The 15,041-nt window shown below is 38.8% G+C and overlaps 1 protein-coding gene across 2 annotated transcripts; it reads left to right on the plus strand.

Moving 5' to 3' along the window:
- Positions 1-7,665: 7,665 nt before the first annotated feature.
- LOC140349419 (phosphatidylinositol N-acetylglucosaminyltransferase subunit Y) lies at positions 7,666-8,879 on the plus strand. Of its 2 annotated transcripts, none has more exons than XM_072435735.1 (2): positions 7,666-7,921; positions 8,429-8,879. In XM_072435735.1, the coding sequence occupies exons 1-2, from the start codon at positions 7,722-7,724 to the stop codon at positions 8,562-8,564; spliced, it is 336 nt and encodes a 111-aa protein (XP_072291836.1). In that variant the 5' UTR covers positions 7,666-7,721; the 3' UTR covers positions 8,565-8,879. The 2 variants fall into 2 exon arrangements, with proteins under 2 accessions (XP_072291836.1, XP_072291837.1); XM_072435736.1 differs by having other exon boundaries at positions 7,679-7,921.
- Positions 8,880-15,041: the final 6,162 nt, after the last annotated feature.

Genomic DNA, 15,041 nt, shown 5'->3' on the forward strand with positions numbered 1-15,041 from the left:
ATATGAACAACCTGAAGAACTGCAAGATTAGCAGTCAATGTTCACACTTCATGTTCTTTTCATGTGCTAAACAAAATAGATACAGAGCTCAAGTAGCCTATAAATGTTTAATTGAGTGGCATATCTTTTTTTTCTGTACTAAAACTATATGGAAAACTATATTCTGTGGAAGCTTGGGTACCACACTTTTGAGAAACACTGCCATAGTACTGGTGAGTGAGTGAGGAGAGGGACAGATCCTCTGCCTGCTTTTATATTTCCCAGATTTTCATGATTGTGCGGCTAAAGACAACATATTCACCCCGTATTTTTCTTTGAAGCTCTAAATTCTGCAGAATGTGAGCTTCCTTTTCACTGCTGACATGCCAACACATTATGAATGAGTGCATCATGCTTTAAGCCAGCATTGCACTTGGTCTTCATAAAACCCATAAAATGTGCGGTCCGTGGATGTCATCTCGTAAAGTCGTAAATACTGTTTCTATTGTTTGGAATAGTTTATGGCTCATAAACAAGCCTCTCATAACACTAAGGCAATTGAAAAGGGAGTCCATTGAAGGAAGCAGGCCTATTTACATGAGCTGAGTAATAACTGCAGCCTTGAAACAAACTCTAATGGTTCCCCAGCATTGCCTTGTCCACGCCTCATTGGCTGTTGTTCTACTCACTAACCAATCAGAGCGACAGAAATGGTCCACTTGATTAAGGCTCCTGTCTATACCGATCTTCAAACTTGTGATAAAGTGGAATGGAATGGTTGAAAATTCACCTTGAATGAATAGTTCGTTTGCCAGAATTCAATCAAATAAACCTAAAAAATCATAATTTTAAGCCTCAGCTCAAAACATGGCACTGGAAAAACTGAGTGAATGACTTTTTGCAAAAGAAAGCAATTTTACTCTAAAGCAATTTTTATTTCATTTTAGAAACCTTTCACTGATTTTAATGTAATGTTCTGTCTTCTGCGTCTGATTCGGACCCATCCTTCAGGGCCTTCTGGGGCTTATAGCAGGACGATCAGAGATCAAATTATAGTCTTTTTATTCAAATACATGTATATAATTTGGTTGTTCCACAGAATGGATTATACTTCATGGTGACTCCACTAAACCAAGTATTTTGTGCCCATATTAACAGCTGTAATTGAATAAATGAAAGAGCTCAAAGCAATACCATTTTCATGTGATGGTGACTAGAAACACAGTGCATATTTAATGAAAAATAAGACACAGTTATGTGCAAATGTGCATGTGTTTAGAGAAAATGAACAACAAAGGAAACAAAAAATGAGGAACATTTGATGGTGAAATGAAGGAGCAGGAGGATGAGCAGCGCTCCGACAGGGTTTAGGTGAACACAGGACCTGTGGGAGAGAGAGTGGAATCCTGCTGGATCTGATTATCAGATTAAGGCAGAAGTGCAATATCAGCAATATCTGAGCATGACAATGAAAGCTCTCCTGGCAGAGAAAGGCCTAATCTCGTGTTTCAAATTGGATAAAGCCTCCACACAGCAGGAAAGCGTCACAGGTATAGTCGCTCTGAATTCCCATGTACTACATTTGGAACTTGTGAAATCTTCTGGTTACAAGAATCAAATAAACGTGGGTATTGCATGAATATTTTTGAGAATATAGGGAGTCTCATACACCACATAAGAATTCCCTATAGTTTGTTTGGCTGTTTAAAATCAATGTATTTATTTTTCTCTATGATAACTGTTTTATTGAGGTTAGCGACACCTCCATCTAAGACCGCTACATAAACAAGTATACAGGTATTTTTTTCAGCTGCCAAAATAATGCTATTTTGGTCGGTGGTAATGAGAAGACATGAATAATGCAAATAATACTGTGTAGGGTTACAGGTACAGTATGATAGCTATTTAGGACAGTTTTCTAACACTTTTACTTTATACAGTTCCTTACTAGGCATTAGACCAAAAAGCACTACATTTATGACTATATTTTAACAACTGTGTATGTATTGAATATTTTGGTACAAAGTATACGGTTAAGCATACAGTTAATATCAAAATATCCAAATGTGTCCCAGGCTCGGAGTGAGAGCGGCTGCTGCTGAAGTGCTGAGCAGCATTAGTGATGATGGCTGTGGATGATGAGAGCTTGTCCTCCTGCTCAGAAAGCTCAGAGATATTAGTGCTGTAATAACCCTGGCACAGAGCGGCGGATGTCCTGCCAACAGCCAACAGCCCGTCACACAGGCCTCTCTGCCAGTCCCTCGCTCTTCTCCTGGACACAAATGCAGCTGGACACGGGGACCGAGCAGGGGGACAGAGGGACAGTCATGGGAAGGAACTGAGGCCGGCATGTTGACTTTTACAGTCTCAGAGATGCTTACTCAAGAGCGGCTACATAAATCACACACAAGCAGCAGTCCATTTGAGAGCGGCACAACTGTCTGGTGCCAACAGTGAGCGGCCACACTCCTGTACTCTACAAATGACCTTTTTTACCCTTTGCATGATGGCAACAATGGTGCGTCAGTCACTTTGTAGGAGTTCAATCACTGAGTCCATTTGAGAGTGTTATAGAAGTACTCTATAAGCATGTTTACTCAGTTACATTGTCTCAGTTACATGTTGAGTAAATACCCCCTTATCATTGCGGGTGATTTTTCCAAAACCGCCTGACTAGAATTTGTTTCTGAACCCCTGAACAAACAAATTGACTCTTTGTGAAGTTTAGACTCAATAGTTTATGCCTGATTTACACAGGAACAAGCTCTGCACAGAGGAATATCAGAGTTTCATTGACAAATTGGTTGGATTTGGATGATAAATCTACATTGAAAGCTGACGTTGTTTAACTTGTTTAACTGTGCCTTGGAAAAAAGTCAATAATTCCAGGCTGAATCCATATAAAAGTGACATTTTTGGAAATTTAAGGTAATTTTTTATTTGTGAAAACTGACCCTGATTCATTTCAAAATGGTTTGTTTATTATGGCCAGCAGCTTGATAGTTTTCCTTTTATCAGATGGTGAACAAAAATGAATAAATTATGAGTTGTTTTTGGACTGCATACTTTTGCAGTGTAATAATACAATAAAAGTGTTGTTTACACTTCCCACTGTGAGTCATTGACAAAAGATTTATGTTTAATTCAATTATTTTAACACAATATCCTTCAGATATGATTTTGTCTTTCCTTTTTCCGATCCATCTTTTGAAAATATCAGATTGTGTGTATTATTTAATGTTTTGTCCTGCTAATTACATTCACTTTAAATCATAAATTAGATTTCTTGAACCACTACTTATTGTTGTCCTTACTTGAATACAGTTTTGAAATGTGAACAAAACTAAAGTGTAAACTGGACCTTTACAAATGCTTTATATACAATATAATATTTGCTCTTAGCCCCCAGTGGATCCTAAAACTTTTTCAGAAGTTTTAGTGTTAAATCAAAGTCAGGGAAAGGATGACAAAACCAGTTTAGGGATGTTGTTGTGAGATTCTGCTCCGTAAGGACTTTTGTCAGGCTCACTCAGCAACACATCCAGCACAAAAGGCCAATATAGATGAAAACAAAGTGTTGCTCGCTCACGATGCCATTGGTAGTTTGAATAAATCAAAGGTTCACTGTCGACTCCTGTCGAGGCAGTAACTGGTGGTGCAGGAATATCAGAGAAATGCAGGGTTTTTTCTGTCATTGGTTTGACCAAAAACAAGCAGTTTATTATTTATTTAATTTATCTTTTTATTTTTTTAGGGTGGTGGAACTCAGTAACAACCCCTCATACCCCTTTCCTCCCCATGGAGAGGGGTCCGCTGAGGTGGCTGGGGCATCTGTATATGTATGTAGTATGGGATACCTCCTGGGTGCATCCCAGTGCAAAACAACCATGAACCACATGCTGTGTTGTACAAACATGTCATGTGTTTTATTCAACTTAAAATGTGAAGGTTTAAGTATCAATACCTAAACAATACTGATAACTTTTTAAGTTGCATTGGTAACCAACCTAAACTCTCAATAAAATCTGAATGAAAAAAGTGGGTTTCATAACTGTAAAAATATACTTTGGACCCACCTATGTTTTAGGTTGTGCTACTAAAAAATGTTATTTTAATTTTTCAGTTAATGGTGTTTTACCAATTTAAGTGATTTTAGTTCAACTTGCATTTCACCAATATCCAAGTGAAGGTGCTTTACTTGTAGATCAGGTTAAAGGGTGCATACTTTTTGGCACTGTACCACACAGTTCAATGTCATACTGTGATTCATAACATCTTCATGGAGACAAGCAGGTGATGCACCTTTAAGCTTAAAAGGTTGCTTTTTGTAACCAATCCACGCCAGGAGTCTCATTTCCTCCTGGCGTGGACAGCAGCGTATTTCTCCCACATGTCAATCATTCCCTGCCTGCTAGTGCACACCTGCAGGCTCATTCTGGTTAGCAGCACGTTTCCCTGGCTGCGCATGCGTGGTTGATATACCGGTGTGTGTTTGGCAAAGCTAGCAGCGAGTTCCTTCAGTGTAAAGTACAAAAATGACAGAGAAAGACTGTGTTGGAGCTGGCTCAGAAGAGACGAAAATCTGCGGAGACAAGAGATGTGATGCGATCCGTCGCGCTAATAAACAAACGTACGTGTAGCAGCGGAGCTTTTGCGTGCTCATGTACAAGGTTTGATGGCACGCGGCCTCTTGGAAAGAACAGGAGGGTGGGGGGTGAGTGTGTGCACCCACATTTTAAAAAACAGTCGCTACAGTTCTCAAATCAGCAAAACAAAATCCTGTATTCAAACTTTAAGTCAAAATTGTATATAAAAGTGGCTAGAATAGATGGCGTGCTCCTGAAAACATTAGATTGTTTGATGATTTTTGTAAAGCTTCACCATTGACTTCTATGTCTTCAGTTGCAGATGATGCTTTACTTATATTTTATAGTGTTTTATATTATACTGTGAGAAGTAATGAATAAAACACATTTTTAGGAGGTCTATATCTACCGTATTTTTATTTTCAAGGTTGACTGGTGTTTTAATCTGCTAGTATGTCCATGCTCAATACTCCATGAAGTGTGGCAGAAGTGATGGATATCTCCTTGGAAAACACTACTCAAGCGATCCAACAAACTTGTAGGACTCCTCCTCCATATTGAAAATCTGGTCTTGTAGTGCAATGGAGTAGGGGGAGGTATTATACGGAGACAGATTAAACAAGTAGGAGACATTGCCAAGAAAGTCTCAGAACAATATATCTCCAGCCGTATTCCACTTTGGCACAGGCCTCGACCACAATATTTAATATTGTAGATACTGTATTCTGCTGGGAAATCATGTCCAGTCAGGCTCAGGGAGACGGGGGCCGAAATACAACCACAATCCAAACTTAAAGCCACAAGCGGCGATGGTAGCTTTCACTACCCGCGACTGCCCAGGAGCCGAGTGCACCACCATTGATGGAGATTTTGAGCTAAACTATTTATTTTTTTATCACATTTTATCTAGACTTAAATCGGTTTTATCTTTTAGCAACCTGGAGCGGGTGATCTTTGCTTTTATCTCTACACGTCTTGAATACCGTAATGCACTGGACACATGTATCAGCCAAGCTAAGCTGTCACGCTTACAGTTCGTTAAAAAGGTTCTGTAGCACATCTTTTAACTGACCCACGTCGTGGAGAACATATTACACCTATTTTACGCTCACTGCACTGGCTCCCCATTCATTTTAGAGTTGATAGCGTATCATGGAATGGCCCCCGTGTATTATTTCAGACCTCATTGTTCCCTAGACTCCTGCACGATTGCTGAGGTCTGAGGACCAGTTCTAACTTTATGTCCCAAAAACTAGGGCGACTGGGCCTTTTCTGTGCTAAACAAATCAAGTTGGATTGGATACATTCTCTAGTTTAATAGTGTAAATTATCCAAAGATATCATAAATCTGTTTTATGCACATTTGCACATGTCATATTTGTGACCATAGCTGTTTGTCTATATTTGTTAAATTGGCAGACCTGTTCAAAATAAAACACAGAGGCCTTTATTTTGTGAGTGTCACAGGAAGTGTTTCTGTTAGCGGAACTTCCACAAAATAGTAGAGGAACTTCAGTCTTAGTTTTCAGTTTAGAAAACCATGGCTTTGAACCACCATCGAGCAATTTGACCAATCTTCACTCTTTGCACAAAGAATTTAGACTTTCTATTTAGATCTGACAAGTCTGTTAGGATTTGTATAGGAAATATGCCTGTTTCTGGAGACCAAATGGTACAAAATATTTTTTTTATGTATACAATCATCTCCCCAAATGTTGTGGCAATCGGACGTTTTTGGAACTTTTAAGTAAACTGCAGGAGGTCGTGAGTGGCCATGTGCTTATTCTGTAGTTTTTCATGCCACACCAGCGTTTGCAATTTCAGCTTTTTAGCCTGATGCATGAGGGTTTGAAAAAACATCAGAGAAAGACATTTTTTGATGGGTTGCTAAACAAAAACCACACAGAATATATATATTTTAAACATGATTATTACATTTCAATGTCAGTAGATGAGGAAAGTGTTGATTTGAACTCAATCGGACAAAAAACATAGGACAAGTACTTTTTTGAAAATAAAATGTCAAAGTGGTGGCGGCATTTTGATTGAATTGAAAATGGCTGACTTCCTGTCGGTCATAGGGCAATGCTCCAATAATATGTTTTACTTGTCTCATTGATCTCTACCAGTGTTCCGAATTTCATGAGCGTAGGCCAAAATTTAAAAGTTTTTTTTTTCCTCTCTAGGTGGCGCAATGCAGCCTTTATTTGAGCAGCCTGTAAAATGCTGTTATGAGACTGATATTTTCATGAATTTGGTTCACTCTGACAACTTTGGTCCATTTGTGCTTATGTTTAGTGTGCCTTTAAGGCTGCTTTGTATTATTTCTGTATATATTATGATATTATTGTATAAAATAGGGCATAGGTCTAATGGACTTTTAGAATCAAGGGAACATAAAGGAATGTCCTGCAAAATTTCAAGGTTTTTTTTCTCCCCTTTTTTTTTTAATCCTATAGCGATATTAATTCTTCTTCTTTGGTGTTTTATGGCGGTTGGTATCCAAGTGTTACATTAACGCCACCTACTGTAGTTGTACGTCTTTATTCTTTAGACTTTATTCTTTATTCATTATTTAGACTGTTTTTCTTTTTGACTTATATAGGTTGTTTTATCATTGTTCTTTGTTTTATGTTGCGCTAAATCATCAAAGCAAGTTCCTTTGTTTGTGAATTCTGTTCATTGACAATGGCAATAAACCTATGTTTAATATGTTAATGATTCATGAGGTTCAGATTCCTGTTTAGGTGATATTTTGTCTGATAGGTTTATGTTCTAATCAGATTTATATTAATATACACGTATTAATTTGGTTATAAAATTAAACGAAAGTTCCATTTAACCAGAACAAGCTACGCAAGTAAATGCTAAGTTACATAGCACAACACTGCCACCCTTTGGACAAAACTATTTACTACACTTAATAGACATACTAAATATAAATAAAAAGCAAATATTTTGTGACTGTGGCCTTTAATTTTTTTCTGAAGACATATGTAGCATGATGTGTTAATATTATCAAAAATAATAAAGTAAAATAAATTCCCAGTTGCTGTACATTTTCTGAAGCGGAACTATTAAAAGGGACACATTTCCCCCGAACAGGAAGTAAGGCTTGTGTAAGTGGTGCAAGCGGTCGGGTGGACAACTTCGGTCATGTTTAATCATGTTTTGAATAGGTTGTCGTCGGGAACAGTTGTTATTCGTCGTTGTGTGGGACAAACGCTCCGTGTCCCGGCCATAAGCCCCGCTGTGGTGCCGGTGCGGAACTTCACTGACCCGGTTCAGGACACTGCGCCTTTTGACGCGTCTCTGCTGGAAGTGCTCGTCTGCCCTCTGTCCAAGAAGCCCCTGAGGTACTGCACTACACTTCCTGTTATTGTGTCGTATGAATGGCTTTAGCTTTCTCAATACAATCATACTTTTGCCATCACTTTCACTATTTCAAACTTAATTTTGATAGCAAGGAAAAGCTCGATACTGATTTTGTTGTTTGTCTCAAAAACGTATTCAGAAACGATCCAAGATTGTCCTACTTCCTATTGTTTGTATCGATACTTGTTCATGTGAGCATTTAGGTTCAATTGTACATTTTACCACGATTTTTGTATCTGGGTATTGGTTCTTTTTGACACTTACTTTTACTACACAAAAAATACTACGTTTGTTTGTTGGTGTTTTGTAATACTCTATATTGCAATGTTTTGGTTGGGTTTTTGACTGAAAAAAACAAGCAACAACAAAAATGAGAAATGATTATTTCCTTAATAAATAATTTAATGGAATTCAGAGTTGGATCAGAACGGGTAATTGTCTTCATTTCAATTATTTTTGTTCACTCTATTATTTTGCTTTCTTTACAGGTACGAAGCTGAAACCAATGAGCTGATCAATGACGAGCTTGGAATTGCCTATCCTGTCATTGATGGCATCCCCAACATGATTCCCCAGGACGCCAGACTTCTCCAGAAAACTCCAGAAACGCACACGCAGGAGTAGAAACCACCATATCTACTAGACTTAAACGGCATACTCTGAGTTATATATTCCCATTAAGAGTGAGCCATGCTAGCCTTGCCTCTGCTGGTGGGGCTGGTTCCCTTCCTGTCCTTGTGTGGCTTGTTTTACTCTGCGGCGGTGGATGAGAACTTCCCTCAGGGCTGCACCAGCGGTAACAGTGTGTGTTTCTACAGCCTGCTGCTCCCGGTCACCATCCCAGTCTACGTCTTTTTCCACCTGTGGAGCTGGATTGGCATGAAGCTCTTCAGGCACAACTAGAAAATATGTTGCCTCTAATAATTTAATGTAATAAAATCCTTTAAAGCATTTTGTGAAATTGTCAGATGTGTGTTGAGGCATTAATGTCATCAAAGTGGTAATAAAAGTTTGCATGTTGAGGGAAGACCGTACTAGACGAGTATCATAATGTTGCAAATGTGTACTACTATATTAAAAACACACAACTTGCTAAAGATTTGTTACAAAGTAATTTATTTCACATTTTTTGAATAAATACAAATAAAAGCAATTTATAAAATGGCATTTGTGGGGGGGGGGGTGTAAAAATGGAAAAACTACAAGAAACAAACCGAAACAGTGAACCCAGATCTGTGTTAAAAACACAAAATTAAACAACTCTAATGGCCATCAAGTTAATATAGACTGAACTTTAAAATAGAATGAAACACTCTGACTCAAAGATCTCACCCCACAATAGTGATTAACTTGTAAACTATTTCACATTTGGCTTCAGAAGATGCAAACACGCTGACACATGGTGGAAGGATATCTGAGCCCAGAGTGAGCGCTGTGATCACGTGGCTGTCGTTCTTCAGTGTCTCTTACGGCTCTTGACCTTTCGGCTCTGGACCAGTTTCATCAGTGGAGACTCTGGTCTCGGTGAAGGTCCTTCTCCTTTTGTTTTAAAGAAGAATGATTCATTCAGTCTCATCTGAACCGCACGAACCTGCAACAACGGTACACAAAAAATCTGTCATGTATGAAGGCATTTATTTTAAGTTCTAACATTAAATACTGTTACATTATTGCAAAGCTGTTAGATGGCATGGCATGCCATTATTAAAATAATGTAAACATCGTTTCCCTGTTCACTACATTTTCAGAAGCCTCATCAGTTCTGGGCTCACCTGCATCAGCTCCAGTCTGGTGGTGCGGCTGGGCCCCTCTGCGTCTTCACTGGACACAGAAGTATCTGCAGACTTGTTCTCGCTCTCAGACTCAGGGCTGGGAGTCCTCTCCTCTTTCATCTGTGCGCATAGAGACAGCTGACCAGATCTTCCTGCAGCGACTTCAATTACGTCTTGTGGACTAGTTTCTTCATATTGATCTTTAGTTGATGTGTTAATCTCTCTCCTGGCTCTATCTGGAAGACTTAGGTCCAGTGGTTTTACGTCCTCTGATTGTGCTTGACAATGGCTTTTCTTGCAGAAGTTGAGGTACAGTGTGAGCTCTGTGGTGAAGAAGTTTTCCGTTTGTGTACAGACACATTTTGTAGACTTCAGCTCTTGACTATTGGACAACTTTGTTGGAGTTTTTCCAGAGCTCTCTTTACTCTTGTCTCCATCTATGGAGCTGGTCACCACAATGGGCTCCAGGAAGGGATTTGGTGGACTGCTCTTTGTATTTCTTTGATATAACTCAGATTTCTTGATCTTTTGACTCTTATAGAAAACACTTTGTTCTTTTGTTTCTGTGAAATAGAGTTCCATCACGTTTGAGCTGTCTTCTGCCCTGTCGCTGGTCTCCCCACTAGAAATTTCTGACAGTGGGAGTCTGAAAGTCTTTTGGGTGATGAACAGGTCTTGGCTGTGTATATCATCAGTCGTGCTTTGGGAGTCATTGTTTTTGGTTTGAATTTGGCTGGGTTCACGGACCTCAGGTGCAGTGCTATCGTTAACAGGTGATAATAAAGAAGATGAGAATTTGGGGCGTTTAACTCGAACATGGTCCTTAGGTAGATCAAATGCTACCTGCTTTTTCAGTTTTTTCTTAGGTTCTTTTGTAGAGGTTATATTTTTAGTGCATTCAGTTTTGTCAACAAAATCATTTTTGAGTAGTTTTGACAGTTTGTCTTTTTTGTTTTTCTTCTTTCCTTTCCTTTTGGCCTTTCTTTTGTTCGTTTCTTCAATGCATTTTGTGTTCTTTTTCTTCTTTTGGGTGCCGACTTTAGATTTCTGGGTCAATACTTTGGAGGGACTTGATTTGACTTTCTTTTTTTTCTTCTCTTCAGGGGAAAACAGTGACTCCCAAATGATGCATTCTGCTTCATTCATGGTTCTGGCACAAAAAAACATAAAAAATGATCAAAACATGTAAATTTAATGTAATATAAGTGAAATTCTGTGCAAAATTAAGTGTGATGGCCCAGTCAAGAATAGGCCTGCATGCAAGACATTGGCTGAGTGAAATAGGCCTATATATTCCACTCAAAACATTAGTTTCAAACTCCACTTGCTTAATTACCATAGACCTCCTGAAAACGTCTGAAAAACATAGTTTTTTTTGGCTGACCCCGAAGTAGCCTTAAACTTGCCCATTCAAAACAGCAAACAGCAAAATCGAATAAAAAAATAATAATAATGACTTTTGAACCTCTTCAGTTTTGTACGCCTGCATTACAAACGAAACGAGTAATTTTTCATGTTCAAACACGTCGAAAATCAAGGGGGAATAATGAATAAAATGCATACCTTTTCAAAAGTTGCTCTGAAGTTGAACCGGGCTAAATGTAGCTAACTTCAAAGGGAGCGACAGTCCCGCCAATTGGTCACGTGACACTCAGGCGCTTCAAGATAACTAGAACCAAAGAGGGAGAACTTAAGTCAAATATCGTGTTTTTCCCATTTTCATAATGATATTAATAATAATAATACATTCTTAATAATCTTTTTTTCAAGAATGAATCCATTCCCGGAGAGGCGGGTCACATTGCTAATCAGTTTCAGTTTCCATGAGCCCTGAAGTGGCTGATGTGGGAGTTATGAAAACAGGACAGAACCAAGAGTGGAACCTGTGTCGCATTAGGAGCATGGAACTATTGATGGATCTATTGATGGATCTATTGATGGATCTATTGATGGATCTATTGATCAGGAGACAGACTCGAATGAGGATGCAACTATTAGTCAGCAGCTATTTTATCTTTTTCACACTTTTCAAAACCATTTCAGTGTTAAACTTTTTTCCACTTTCAAGCTTAGCTGCTGTTGTCTGTCATTTGAGAGGTTTGTCTGTTTAATTCACATATTGTCCAATTAAAAAATGTGGCACCAGAACAGATGTCAAGATAAATGTCACGTGCCGGTTCAGACTGCAGTCACTTTGCGAAAGATCAGATTTGAATTAGATCCAGTACCACATATCAAAAGTACCACATATAAAAGTGGCCTAAGATGGGTTTGGCCACAAGGTAACACCAGACATATCAGAATTCCAGCGAATGCAATTGTCAGCAATTGACAAAAAATCTGGATTGGGCTTTGCACTGTCATGAAAAGCAGATCTAGGTCACATTTCGGTCACTAGGTCACCTGCAGTGTGAGGTAGCATTAGTGTTGGAGAGATCACTAGTACTGCTTCAGTTTGTTTTGGGCTTCCTGGCAAACTCACACTTTTCAGACAGTTTCCCAACTTGTAATTATTAACATTTACTGTTGAAAGCGCTCTTTTAGTTTGCTTTGCAGGGGATTGTTCAACATGGCCCATGATGAAGGTGCACCCCTCAGCGTACACTGTCAAACTCATTTTAGGCTAAGGGTGCTTTGCACCCAGCGAGCATGGTTGCAGTCAAAGTGTTGAAGGGGGGTGATATGCACAATTTAGCTGTGAAGGTAGATTATAGCTCACTGTTGGTCAAGTTGTCAAGTATCACTACTTGTCTAATAGATTTTCTCAAACCACAGAAAGGAATTCTCCAGTTCATTCAATGCCATGGCTCAGAAACCATAACATTGTCCAATGGTTCAGTTCCTTTGAATTTGAAGGACAGTATTTTGCAGAATTGGAACAACTGGACATAAACCTGAGAGATTTTATCTTCAGGTCAGACACGCTTTCTCTCCCCATCATCTGACCTGTCTTACACTAGGTATGTGACACTGAGAAATAAGTTAAGTAAAAATTCTAAAATGTAAAAGCAACAATGTAGATGCATAAGAGGTTCCACGGGAACCTTAAGCCATGCCTTAAATATAAGAGTCAAGATCATTGACTTTGGCTTTGCACATCTGTCTTCCAGTGCCACAGAAGGCTCCATCCTTTAAACCCTGTGTGTATGAATTCAGACAAAAAACATGAACCGTATACTATTTTTCATACTGGGGTCTTTACTTGTGTTTTTGAATGATTTAAGGGCTCCTGAAATGTATCTTGGGACAGATTTTCATGTATCTCAATATATGGTCTCTTGGAGGCATTGTTACTGAAATGTTTCTAGGAAAGCCTAGCAACACTTGCAGCAACATGGTAATAATTTAATGTAAAAAGAAATTGTTACAATAAGAATAATAAATAACATGATGTGGTTGTGTATACAGATGAGGCACATTGTCAAGAGTCTTGATGCTCCACAACATACAGGTTACCTGATGGGAAGTACACAAAGGAATACTTCAAACAACGCATCATCAAAGGATCACTTGTTTGGAGGCTGAAGGTTTTATTTTCGCGCTAATTAGATTTGTATTTATTTTTTGAATTGCCATTGTTGAAATCTTCTCATTGTCATGAGAACACAAACTGTATTAGGTGCATTAATTCATTTAACAGCATAGAGTCTGCATTAATTAATATATTTGTCTTTCAGTTAAATCCACTCAACACCTATAGACCTTATAGGCCTAATGTCTCATTACAACTGGACATGCAAATCAGTAATAGTCTTACACTTATAATAATGTGTATTTTTATTGACCTCCACCAGAACCAATGTGCAAACAGGCTGCCAAGAAGCGTCAGCAAGAGGATGAAGAGGAGGCAAGTCCAGGACAGGTATGTATCATGTAGAACATAAGCAAGTTTCTTGGTAATTATCTCTCAATGCAAAGATTTTCATTACAATGTATTATGCATCTTCTATAAATTCTAGGATTAATCAAACTGTCAAAAGGCAAATGGTTTCTCCAATTGCATTAACAGTTGTCCAGACCATGCAAGCCTCCCCAAAAAAAGAGTTCAAGAACATGCAGAAGAAATCCAACTTAGGTTTGTGACTTAAGTGATATACAAAATAACCATTTCATATCTTGGTATATTGTTTGACTTTATCATCACTACATATAATCTACGTGGTATTTTTTATATATTAGTAGCTCTGGTTGAGAGTTTAGAGCCAGAATAATGTTCTTGAGGTCATTGACTGAGAGGACACTGACAAAAGGTTTGTACTTTCTTTGAACTATATTATTTAAAAAAAATATCGGTTGGTTCTTTCCAGCACTTGTGTACCCACCAAGAAACACAGGCTGATTTGAGTTCATTTAGGACTTAGTTCCAGACGTCTTGGTATCCTTTGTGGGGGGTAACACTCCCTTTTCCACAGGAATCTAACGTTCTAACTTCCATAAATGTGTCCAGCCCCCGAGGAGCTGTTGAATAACTACCTTTGAGTAGCTGTAAGCTGTGAGTGGCTTCACTTGGTTGATGTGGCTTAAGTTTGACAATGTGATGGAATAGAACTCAATTCAGGCTTGAGTTCTATCAATGCCAATTCCACCTCACTTTGAACTAAAACATCTGCATTTGTGTTGCCATCGCAGTGTTGCTCTGGCTGTTTGACAACAAAAACTCAGCTGTTGTTATACAATTATATGATTTTTTAAAATGCAATAATAATTAAAGCCGCAAGCGGCATCCAACGGCCCTCGCGGGCCGCCGGCCTTCCGACTCTGCGCTTTCGACTTGATAAAGATAGCGCCCTTATTGTGTTGAATTAAAAAAGAACTTGACAGACGGCGACACATTGGACATGGCCAATCCAGTGCAAATGAACACAAGTGTCGGTCAAATGTGCGGGTCCGCCGCACAGAGACCGTAGCACTTAAAATAAAAATATGGATAACTTTTGATGCCGCGCTTGTGTAGATGATTTTCCCCAAATATGAGCTTGATCGAGCTATTGCCCTTAGAGGAGTTTGTTAAAGTGTGAAGCGTAAATGTGAACATTTCAGAGATTTCGCTGTTTTCCCATTTCTGACATATATTTGCGGGTCCGCCACACAGAGACCGTAGCACTTAGAATCAAAATATGGATAAGTTTTGATGCCCCGCTTGTGTAGATGATATTCTCCAAATATGAACTTGATCGGACAATCGCCCTAGGAGGAGTTCATTAAAGTGTGAAGCGTAAAAATGTGGTGATTTGAGCGATTCTACGATTTTCCCATAAGGATAACATGGGATGTTTCTGTCATCGCTACGGTTACGCCGTACAAAATATGACTTTGGCTTTCATACTTT

The sequence above is a fragment of the Eucyclogobius newberryi genome, unplaced genomic scaffold, assembly GCF_026437365.1.
Source record: "Eucyclogobius newberryi isolate DKJ021-1_F unplaced genomic scaffold, fEucNew1.0.hap1 SCAF_7, whole genome shotgun sequence".
NCBI classification, from domain to species: Eukaryota; Metazoa; Chordata; class Actinopteri; order Gobiiformes; family Gobiidae; genus Eucyclogobius; species Eucyclogobius newberryi.

Bases quoted from the DNA above. Each gene is read 5' to 3' on its own strand.
- LOC140349419 (XM_072435735.1), top strand. From the start codon at position 7,722: ATGTTTAATCATGTTTTGAATAGGTTGTCGTCGGGAACAGTTGTTATT. The intron at 7,922-8,428 runs GTACTGCACTAC...CTTTCTTTACAG, and splicing joins CTGTCCAAGAAGCCCCTGAG to GTACGAAGCTGAAACCAATG.